The sequence below is a fragment of the Geospiza fortis genome, unplaced genomic scaffold (assembly GCF_000277835.1).
Source record: "Geospiza fortis unplaced genomic scaffold, GeoFor_1.0 scaffold112, whole genome shotgun sequence".
Taxonomy (NCBI): domain Eukaryota; kingdom Metazoa; phylum Chordata; class Aves; order Passeriformes; family Thraupidae; genus Geospiza; species Geospiza fortis.
The window spans coordinates 17,623,866-17,635,626 of record NW_005054298.1 but is presented as its reverse complement, the minus strand read 5'-3'; the positions used below and the strand labels follow the sequence as shown (position 1 = coordinate 17,635,626).

Below are 11,761 nucleotides of genomic sequence, written 5' to 3'. Positions count from 1 at the left end.
ATAATTCACATGATTTATTGTGGATGTTGGAGAAAATCCTGAAAAATCAAGATAATGATGCCATTTGGTTGATAGAGGAAGTTATAATTCTGTCTGTATTATTTTCCAGTAAGAAATCCTTGTGGAAGCAATAATGGGGGATGTGAGCAGGTCTGTGTTCTCAGCCACAAAACAGATAATGATGGCCTAGGTTATCGCTGCAGGTGTACCCTGGGCTTTGACCTACACGTGGATGGGCGACATTGTGTTGGTAAGAAAATGCCTTAAAACTGCTGCAAGTAATGCTACTCCATTAACTCTAGAGCTGTTTCTAGAACATCTTTCCCCTCTTCAGTAGCTTCAATATACTGAGGACTTTTTGTCTTTTCACCACAACTCTTTCTGACAGCTTTAAATGTAGTCAATTCTGCTGATCTTAATTTCAAGCCATAATTTAAACTTGCCTCCTTTAATGAGGATTTTGAGTTAAATATGGAATATATATAGACAGCTGTATGATTGAACTCTTAATCCTGAAATCAAGCATGAATGCTTGCTAATATGCAGATTTTGCATTATTTTGAACATATAAGCCTGCTTTCCTGTGCAGTACTGTGCAGATTAGGTTGGTCTTCTCCCTTTGAACACATGGCTAGAATAATAGATACAGATTTTAGAGCTGCGTGTTTCAATCAGCAATGTTCTGCTTCCTGTTTGAGTGCAGAATTGTCACTGATGCACACTTACTATGACTGTCTACTGACAAAAAGTATGTCATATATGCTGTCTATAATTTTATTATTTGGCCATTCATTTATCTGGCTACCCCAGATATTGTCTAGTTTTTTGGTGGCTCGACAAAGCCTGTGAGTTATTTTTTTTATAGATTATTATAAAGACAAGACTACAGAAGAAGATTTCTGCTTCCATAGGCATGTTTGCTTTAAAAGTGTATTAGGAGCACAGTAACAATGAAAGTAGAATATTGACCACATCACCTAATATTCTGGATTGGGTTTTGGTTTTCTTCCTCAGTTTTTACATCTTGTCAGTATTTAAATCCCTATTTTCTCATTCTTCTTTTTCTACTTTCAGGCTATTAATGTTGTCAAAATAAAACAAAGATTTTCTTAATGCTCAGGTGTCCTCCCTTGTGAATCAGTAAAGTCTGTGTCTGATTTTTCCTTTCACAGCTGTGCGACAGTTTCTGCTGTTTTCATCCCAGACGGCAGTGCGGGGAATCCCATTCAATCTGTCCACCCAGGAAGATGTGATCATACCTGTAACAGGGAGCCCTTCATACTTTGTTGGAATTGACTTCTCTGCTCAGGATGACACGATTTTTTTTTCAGACACAAGTAAAGACATGATCTATAAACAGAAAACTGATGGTTCAGGTGAGAATCATACTTGGGAATTGTAGAGTAATTATGGTAAGGAGACTGTAATATATATTTTTCTAAAAAAAATAGTGAAAAGTCACATTATGAGATATACAGATAAATCTCAGCGTGACCCCAGTAACCTGGAAAATGTTTCTCAAAAATGTTTGTACAACTCATATTAAGCTTGTTGAATCCTATCTGGAGAGCAGGATGTTTGCTATGATACTGTAATACAGAAAAAGATTACCAACTTTGTGAGATTTTTGGAAATCCTATTTATGCTAGTGTAAAGAATGTTTTTCTCCAATTTATAATGATGATCAAATGTCAGCATATAGTTTTCTGCACTCGCTTGCTTCCTTGGGTCAGGTAATGGTAGACTGCAGCTGACCATTACTGTGCAAAGAGCAGGTAAAGTCTGGCTGTTGAGCAAGATGTCATTACTGCACTGACCTTACTGACCTCAGTGTAAACTTAGTGACAGATTTTTCTCTGACCTTTGGGTAGTCTGTATTTCCCCTCTGTTCCAGTTGTGCTTGTGGACATACACCTTCTTTTTCTAGAGCAAAGGGCACCCTTCCCCTCCCCTTGATTATTGGTCTTTATATTAAGTAGCACAGAGGTAGCATTTTTACCAAGGGGAGCCCCAAGTTTTGTCAATAGAATACTGCACTCATGTTATTTCCCCTGTTCCTTAGCATTTGCAATCATTATGTGTGTTATAAATTCTAGGAAGAGAGATCTTGACTGCTAATAGAGTGGAAAGTGTTGAAGATTTAGCTTTTGACTGGATCTCAAAGAACCTCTACTGGACAGATCCTCGATACAGGAGCATTAGTGTGATGAGACTGGCAGATAAATCCAGGAGAGCTATTGTTCAGAATTTAAATAATCCTCGTTCAATAGTGGTTCATCCTGTTATTGGGTAAGTTTAGATTCTCATTTTAAACCTTATGTACAAATTCATGGTTTAAACAAGACTGGTGAGATTAGATTTACATCTGATTCTGTTTTTTTTTCTTTTCAAAATACCATCTCTTTTCAGCTGTCTTGTCTCTATTTCGTTTGTTTTATTTCAGCCTAGGATTCAGCACCCAGAGGAAAGGTCATGGTGAGAGAGACTGCACATGACAGAAGCACTCAAAAGAACTCTCTTTAAAAGCACTATGGTTTTTTTCTTTTACTCCTGTTCATTGATAAAAAGGCAAAATATCTTGGTTTCTTTGTATCACTCACAAAGCTATTTCTTATAGTTAAAAGATGGAGTTTGCTAAATTGTTTTTAATATGCTTTCAATTTCCAGACTGCTAACGTTGTTTCTGTAGTTTTATCTCTCTGAATTTCTTTATTTGAACCATATTGGATACTACTGTTTGTATTTGGTACAGACCTTACAGTATGTGACTCCATACACAAAATAAAGCCCTGCTTTTCTTTGATGGAAATGCTTACTTTCAAATTCCATACTCTGTGTTCTTTGCCAGTGCCAAGACAGTGTTTCTTTCACAGCATAGTTTGGCTTCATAATGTTGTACTACTGAATTTCTTGATTCTTGGATATTGATTTTCATGAGTAACCAAATACACTATTTTGAAAGTAATCTCATAACAATAATGTTGAACGTGGATCCTTGGATATTGCAACATTTTTTGTTTGCTGCTTTATAAAATTATTTAACATTAACTTCAACTCTTTGACTATCAGCATAAGTTAAATGGATCCAGAGAAAATTCTTTGTAGTATTCATGCTGGAAGATACATTTTTGATTGGTTTTATTTATCTGTCAGTAATTACATGAGAACCTTACCAATTTTAACCAAGTAATGGATATTTTATGTCTAAAGAACCAAAATACTTCCAAAGATTCTGGTGGTTGTATACAGGATAAATATAAATTGTCAGTACTACTGCCAATTGAGGAGAAGGACAACACAAAATGGTATTTTTTAAGTTATGCAAAGGATGTCATACAAAGAAAAATGTTAATGCTGTTTCCAATGTTTGCTCTGTTTAATCACATTATATAATTTAGTTTTTGTGTCTTCTGACATGTGCCCTTTCAGGTATATATTCTGGACAGATTGGTTCCGTCCTGCAAAAGTTATGAGGGCCTGGAGCGATGGATCCCATGCCTTGCCAATTGTCAATACAACACTAGGCTGGCCCAATGGCCTCGCCATTGACTGGAGGTAAGACCAACACAGAAGACAGAGAAGCTTTCTGAGCAAACATGGTTCTTCCTTTAAACTGTTACGGAGTAAAAATAATGGAATTATGTCAGATTGGATGCACTGGCACTCTTTTCTTGAAGATCTTATCTTTCAATTGGTTGAAAAGCCTTAAAATATAAGGTTTTCTCAGAATCCCTTCCCACATGGCAAAATAGCTTCTTGTAGGTTGAAGATTATTATATAAGGAAATGCTAGTGCTTTGTAATGGACATAATGTCACTCAAAAAGATATAACATTTTCATTATTTCTAGTTCTCTGAGGTTGTACTGGGTGGATGCTTTTTTTGATAAAATTGAGCACAGCACCTTTGATGGGCTGGACAGACGGACTCTTGAACATATTACTCAGATGACTCACCCATTTGGCCTTACAATTTTTGGAGGTAAGTCTGGCACTGAAAAATATTATCTATCATTATCACAGATTTTTCTTTTCTTATGATGACCTGTGAGTTTGTGACATAAAATGGCAGAGATTTTGCAATACTGATTTTCCCAAAAAAGCACTCTTGAAAGTTTCTACTAAAAATATGTATTTAGTACTTCTTGCTTGTTTTTAGAACTGGTTTTATGTACATTTATTTAAAAATAATTTTAGATAGGTCAGGTAATTAATGTAGTGCAACAAGTCAGATATGCTGTACTAATTATGTCTTCCAAGGTGAGCTATTCATGCTGAACAGACAAAGTGAATCAGCACTCCAGAGATGGTCAACATTTCAGACTCTCTAATAATTATATGTAAAGTTTATTACTGGATTTATGTTGTGTCTGAAGAAAGATGTCAGTGTGTGACCTTTTTTGATCCCGTATAAAAATATCTTCAAAAATACTCTAAAATTTTCTGTGACGTATTCTTAATGAATTACTTAAAATTGCCTTGGAATTTGAAATTCTAGTTGGGTTTTTTATATGCCAATTTCAGTAAAATTTGAGAGGTCTTCCCTAAGTTATGTAAGTTATGTCTGCCTATGACTGAAGTCTCACTTTGACAGCATTTTAAGTGGTGAAGGTCCTTTTGTCTTTTTCATGAAACAATTATGAAAAATGGTTAAATTTTCATGAAAATTCTTTTAAAGTTTTTTTATGATGCTTGATCTTTTATGCCATATTTCTGTATAATATGTTAAATATTTTTCAAAACAGGTTATGCCTATTTCACTGATTGGAGACTTGGTGGAATAGTTCGAGTAAGGAAGTCTGATGGAGGAGAAATGACTATTATTAGGAGGGGCATTAGTAACATCATGCATGTTAAAGCATATGACGCTCATTCCCAAATAGGTGAGCCACTTTCTTCTACAGAGGGAGGATGTGATATAGGCAATAAGGGACAAAATGTCAGGACAGCAGATTTTCAGTTTCAATTCTATGAATGGCTTCACTGAATCATAACTGACATGCACAGGAGGCAGCATAGGCGCTTGCAATCTCACATTGTTTATTTCCAGTTGTTTAAATCCATTATTTTATTGCACCCAGTCACTACTTTGTGACTGGATGCAATTTTCCTCTACCCCATCTGTTACCGTACATAACAACCAAGCAAAATGAATTTATGATTCCGTTGTGTTTTGTGTAATTGTATCACCAACTACAACTTCATATTTCTCCTTTTCTGGTAGAAGTTTTATTTAAACTAAATTATTTATTTTGACGAATTGGGTAAATGTTTATTAATCAAATTACTATTCTTCAAGTAATTACTATGTATAAATCACTAATTTTTCTTATTTTCTTATTTTCTCAAATTCTGTGTGATTGTATGATCTAAGCCAAGGATTTGGTATTGTAGTTAATTTTATGAAACAGCCAATAAACTCATCAAACATCTGATTAAATCTAAGGTTCACTGACTGCTTGGTATCAAAAGATTGGATCTGGTCTCACAGCCTTAATCAGATAGAGGTTCCCTTTTGTGGTAGTATATTTATTTCCAGACAGTTGCTGAAAATTGTCAGAAAATTGGATGAAATTTAATAGTATGTTTTTGTCTTCCATAAACATTTATGTCAGGAAGAATATATGGAATGCAACACTTCTTTTATGTTACTGCTACTATTGCTGTCTCTGAGCTTGACCTTATTGTGCAGTGTATGCAAAACCAGGACTTGCTACAGCACTTTTTTTTTACAGTTATTGTGCACTTTTAATAGTTGCCAAGATGTTATCTGCAGTGTGTGCATTGATCTTCTCTATCGCTATTTAAGGCTCTAACTACTGTAATAGAGGAACAAATCCCAATGGAGACTGCAGCCATTTCTGCTTCCCAGTTCCAAACTTTCAGAGAGTTTGTGGGTGTCCTTATGGCATGAAGCTGGCTCCGAATCAACTGACATGCATTGAAGATCCATCCAATGAGCCACCCACTTTGCAGTGTGGCTCCCACTCATTTTCCTGTGGTAATGGAAGATGTGTGCCTCGGTACTATCAGTGTGATGGTGTTGATGATTGCCATGATAATAGCGATGAACAAAACTGTGGTTCTTTAAGTAAGTACTCCCTGTAATCTGCAGTTAGTGTTCCTTGTTTGCAGTTTAGGAAATTTAATGAGTCAGTATGCCTTAATGGGAATAAACTCAAATTTTTTAGTGTTGCATCTATGAATGAATCCTGAAATCTTCCTGGGAAATTACTTACTTTGGAAATTACTTGGAATATAATTAGATGCTTTGGAAATTATGTCGTAGTAATACAGGATTCAGTACCAGCCACCTAAACAATGCATGAAAATATTCATATTTCACTATTCTCAAAATTCAATTTACAGAGTAACAAAAATTTATTTTCTAAAGAAAAATATTGTCTTTTTTCTTATTTTTTTGTGAATTTTGAAAGACATTGGAATATCAATACCTTGCCTAATTTGGATGTGTGGAGAGGAACAAGCCATCTTAATATAGAGGAAGACACTTAAAAAATAGCACCATAAGAAAAACAACAAAACCATCTACATTGCCTAACCTTCCTCTAAGATAATAGCAGCACCTTTTATTTCAATTAACATCAGAATAAAAGATTTGTTTTTCATAATATTTGGGCAATGCTGATCTATTTGTTACATCTGGATTTTAACAGTTAAGTAAATTAAAAGGACAGTGGTTCATTTCCTGGTTTTACAGTAGATGTCTCACACAAAATATTTTGTTGTTCAATAAGAGAGAACAGTGAGATAATCAAAGTTGATAAGGCATTGAAGAGAGGATAAGATACTGAAGATATTGAAGAGGCTTTTATGACATATCTGGTGCTTCTTCAGAGTCAAGTATTTTAAATCACAAACAAGAAAATAGGACAGAGTAGTAAAATGTGCTCCCTAATGCACAGGATTAACTAGTATGACTGAGGTATAAACTGTTTCTTATTAATGGACCATTTTAGAATAACTAGAATATCTTTTGGGGAAAAGTATAAAGCAAATGGTCACTATAAGATGCTCCTTTTCTTGTTCTTTAGATTGTTGTAGAGTGGTTAGCTGTTTAATTTGTTATTTCTTCTTGCAGTTTAAAAAAACCTTGTAAGTATTCTGTTCAGTTCTGCAGCATGTTGCATAACATTGCTTAGAATTTTAATTCTAAGCAATGTGCACTTAAGACTTTGATGCATATTTTAGGCATTCTCTAAGTGTAATGAAGGCACTGATAACTGTTACAGGAAAGGCAAGTTTTGAAGATCTTTATAAAGACTTTTTTTTTTCATTCAGACAATACTTGTGCTTCTTCAGCTTTTACCTGTGCCAGCGGACAGTGTATTCCGGGTCGCTGGCATTGTGATAAACATAATGACTGTTTTGATGGCAGTGATGAATTGAATTGTCCTACACAAGGACCCTCTTCGTGCCCTGCAACCCAGTTCACCTGTGATAATAGAAGATGTATTCCAAGAATCTGGCTATGTGATACAGATAATGACTGTGGTGATGGCTCAGATGAAAAAAACTGCAGTGAGTATTATGACTATCTGTTGCTTTTATAGTCAGCTGTGCATATCTTCATAGATATATCCGTTGGTATAAGGACAATAAATGAAATTGGGACAAAAGGACTAGTATCTAATTTAGACTGATATTTTGTAGTCCTTAAGATGTGGAAAACTTGTCTAATTTGAAGTTTCAGGGCCAAGTAGAATGCAGAGGAATACTTAAAGAAAATCAAAAGGGGCAAATGTGATAATCGTAATCATGGTGCTGCATAACGTCATCCACTGTAACTAGCAAAAAGCAGTTAAAGCTGAGATGTTCTAAACACCTTCTTCATGAGTGATCTCATTGATGGCTAATGATTAGTCAGCTAGCCTAGACTGGAAGTTTTTACCAGAAGTAAGATTGTAGCTTTTTCATATACTTTCTTTTGAGCTATTTACCACTACGTGGAATCTTTTGTTTATTTCCCATCAGCCCAAGCCTACATATAAATGAAAAATTACCTGATATTAATTTATTAGTACTTGTAATTTATATGATTGCTAGTTGCTGTATTATATGCTGCAAGTTAGGGATAATGTTTTTCTACTTTCTCAGCAATATGCTGATTTCAAAAGAGAGGAAAGAAACACATTTGCATTTATTGTCATTCTTAATAGCTTTCACAGGTACTTGTGAACCCAGGCAATTCCAGTGTCCAGACCATCGCTGCATTGACCCATTTTATGTCTGCGACGGGGACAAAGATTGTATAGATGGTGCTGATGAGCATGACTGCAGTAAGTGTAACATTCTTTGTTGAAAGCCTCTTTATTGTTTCCTCACACTTGCCCCCAAAGGAGTCTTTGGTGATCTCATATTACCAGCTCCAAGACAGCATAATAAACCTATCCATAAATTAATCCTGTTTGTGATGCTTTTGATCTCTGGGCTGCTTGTGGAGGGCTGAAATCTGTTTCCTCTGTTTTCTGTGAATTACAAAGTCACTGCATTTTCTGTGTCTCAGGGAAATTATGGTCTTCAGTGGAATTGATACCATATCAGACTTAAGCACCTGTAGGGTAAATCTGATGCAGTCTAGTTCTGTAAAATAAATAAATAACATACAGTATTTTTAAATTTTGTAGTATATAACTGCAGTGCCACAGAGTTTAAATGTCTAAGTGGAGACCAGTGTATCAGCACCTACTACCAGTGTGATGGTGTTTTTGACTGTAATGATCACTCAGACGAGGCTGATTGCCGTAAGTATATTGATGCTGAAAGAAATTCTTCAGTTATTTAGTGATGCTTCTGGAAATTTCCTTTAATCTGCTATGTAAAATACTGTCCTTGAAATCTTAATATTCTTTTCAGTGAAACTTGTCTTTACATCATTTTCCTGAGCAGGAATTTCAAACACAAGTTCCAGTGCAAGAATATCATAGAATCATAAAATGCCTTGGGTTGGAATGAACCTTAAAGATAATCTAATTTCAACCCCCCTGCCGTGGGCAGAGACACTTTTCACTAGACCAGGTTGCTCAAAGCCTCATCCTACCTGGTCTTGAACACTTCCAGGGATATGGCATCCACAATTTCTCTGGAAAACCTGTTCCAGTGCCTCACCATCCTCACAGTGGAGAATTTATTCCTAATATCTAATCTAAACCTGTTTTCTTTCAGTTTGAAGCCGTTCCTCTTTGTCCTGTAACTACATGCCCTTGTAAAACTTTTCTCTGCATTTTTAAGTACTTGAAGGGAGCCTATAAAAAAGGCCACAATAAGGTCACCCCTAACCTTACTCTTTTCCAGGCTGAATAATTTTAATTCTTTTAGTCTTTTCTTGTAGGAGAGGTGCTTCATCCCTCTAAAATAATGGAATAGACTAAGCAGATTATGCTGGCAAGAGTAGATGGTCCAAACAAAGAGGACAGTTTGCATTCCTTTTGGATATAATATTTCGTTTCACCTGGCATTTCAGTCTCAGGATTTTAAAGCAAAGTAAAGTTTATTAATCTGAAAACCTGGTATTCATGAGAGTTAGATTGAAACTTTTTTTTTTTTGAGTAAATTTTTACACTTAAATTAATCAAAATGCTACAACACAGGGTGACGAAAGAGAAACTGATTTTCTGTAGCTTTGGACAGGTACATAGGTATAAATATGTGCTTGCTCAAAGTGTAACAATAGTTGAATTGCCTTGTTGACAACATTGTAAAGTAGGAGTTAAATTAGTCACATTTTGAAACTTCATAGATTGACTGACTGTGAATCTGTGGCCTGATCTAAAAGCAGCACATTTCTTAATAGCACTGTAACTACTTATATAAGAGATGAACTGCACATGGTGGTTTTGCTTCTCTGTCTAAAATTGAAACAGCTTCTGAACTGTTGAATGTCACTGTTCCAGCTACAAGACCACCAGGGATGTGCCACCAGCATGAGTTCCAGTGTCAGTCAGATGGCAGTTGTATTCCTGATCACTGGGAATGTGATGGCCATGTTGATTGTGCAGATGGCTCAGATGAACATCACAGGTGTCCTCCCAGAACATGTCCTCCATCACTTTTCCGCTGTGATAATGGCAACTGTGTGTACCGAGCGTGGATCTGTGATGGGGATAACGACTGCAGGGACATGAGTGATGAGAGGGATTGTCCGACTCAGCCCTTCCGCTGCCCCAGCTGGCAGTGGCAGTGTCCAGGTCACAGTATCTGTGTGAATCTCAGCAAAGTATGTGACAATTCTGCTGACTGTCCTAATGGAGCTGATGAATCCCCACTGTGCAGTAAGTTACTCTTCAAGTATCTACTGTAGACTATGCATCATGTCTTCAGAAAGAAATGGAATACTCAGCATGCTCTATTTAACGTCACAATGTTTCTGGTGGAAATGTAAGCAGAATGTAATTTGAGCTCAAATTTCTAAGTGGAACTTGCTTTCAGCAAAAAGATGCTGCAATGATGGCTGAGGAATTCATTTGCTATGTCCAATCTTGTGCTCTGAATTCCAGTGTGACTTCCACTGACTTTAGATTTTTATATAACTACATGGGAATGAACTTTGTGTTCCTGGACACCTTTGCTAAATCATAGTATGCTTTATATTCAGATGAAATGTGATTCAATCCTTAATATTCTCTTTTAAATTTTTAACTTCAAGAATCATTATTAAAATCAAGAAGTTCATTTGTAGCGAGAATTTGTATTTATGTTGATTATGAATTGATTTAAACATAATCTTTTTCTTTCCTTCTTTCCTCCTTCTTCTCTTTAATCAATGCACATTCTCAGATGAACCCCAGCCAGGTATGATTATAAACGATTTTAAATTATTATTTATACAACCTTAGGATTGCAGTGGTAAAGTAAATTTTCGTATATTTCTAGCTATTTTTGAAAAAGTTGTTGTATATACTTAGCCTTCTGTTTGGCATTCATTTGATGAGATCCAGTACATGTGATGCTGTTACCTTAATGTGCACTCTGTATGTTGTATTTTGCTTAAGGGCCACAGTCCATTCTCACACTGTATTACTGAGATTCTGCAGTCATTTTAGTAGCAGTCTTTGGATAATATTACAATTGTAAAGATTTAAATTTATCACAGGAAGCATTTGTTGACTATTTGCTTATCTCTTTCCCCAACCCATCTTCAGATCAGGAAAGCTGCTCTGACAATAATGCTGGCTGCACTCATGAATGTATTCAAGGACCTTTTGGAGCTCAGTGTACCTGTCCTATTGGATACCAGCTTGCAAATGACTCCAAGACCTGTGAAGATATTAATGAATGTGACCCTCCAGGCTTTTGTAGTCAGCACTGTTACAACGAGAGAGGATCTTTTAGGTGTTATTGTGATGAAGGATACATTCTAGAAGCCAATGGGAGGATTTGTAAAGCAGCAGGTGAGAAACATTGATGTCAATCTAAGAATGACCTGAAAACTGTCCGGCTTTGTGTCTCAGTTTGAGAGACAGGTGTCTGCCAAGGAAGGTGGAATGGAAAATATGACGTCCTTCCCTCCAAATTATTATAACTTTTAAATTAAGGAGCTTTCAGGCAAAGCTATGGGAAAAGGAATAGCAGTTCTTTATGAATATATATACACATGTAGATGTGTATAACAAGACAAACAGCCAACCCCTCTGGCAGCAGCGGCAGCAGCAGTGAACCGAACCGAACGGAACCAAAGCAGAGTCCCGGGGCCGCTTCCTCTGGGCTGCGGGCGCTTCCCTTCGCTGCAGTTCCGCTCACGGG

General features: G+C 36.2%; 1 protein-coding gene across 3 annotated transcripts in view; it reads left to right on the top strand.

The window, feature by feature from the left end:
* LRP2 (LDL receptor related protein 2) overlaps positions 1–11,761 on the top strand; it is a 111,021-nt gene that overhangs the window by 39,659 nt on the left and 59,601 nt on the right. For all 3 annotated transcript variants that reach the window (XM_031056532.1, XM_031056533.1, XM_031056527.1), the window contains exons 15-27: positions 110–250; positions 1,173–1,376; positions 2,097–2,289; positions 3,430–3,555; positions 3,850–3,980; positions 4,744–4,881; positions 5,808–6,089; positions 7,301–7,540; positions 8,179–8,298; positions 8,647–8,763; positions 9,913–10,290; positions 10,796–10,810; positions 11,161–11,409. In XM_031056532.1, coding sequence (XP_030912392.1) covers positions 110–250; positions 1,173–1,376; positions 2,097–2,289; positions 3,430–3,555; positions 3,850–3,980; positions 4,744–4,881; positions 5,808–6,089; positions 7,301–7,540; positions 8,179–8,298; positions 8,647–8,763; positions 9,913–10,290; positions 10,796–10,810; positions 11,161–11,409 — 2,334 coding nt within the window. The remainder of the gene's footprint in view (positions 1–109; positions 251–1,172; positions 1,377–2,096; positions 2,290–3,429; positions 3,556–3,849; positions 3,981–4,743; positions 4,882–5,807; positions 6,090–7,300; positions 7,541–8,178; positions 8,299–8,646; positions 8,764–9,912; positions 10,291–10,795; positions 10,811–11,160; positions 11,410–11,761) is intronic.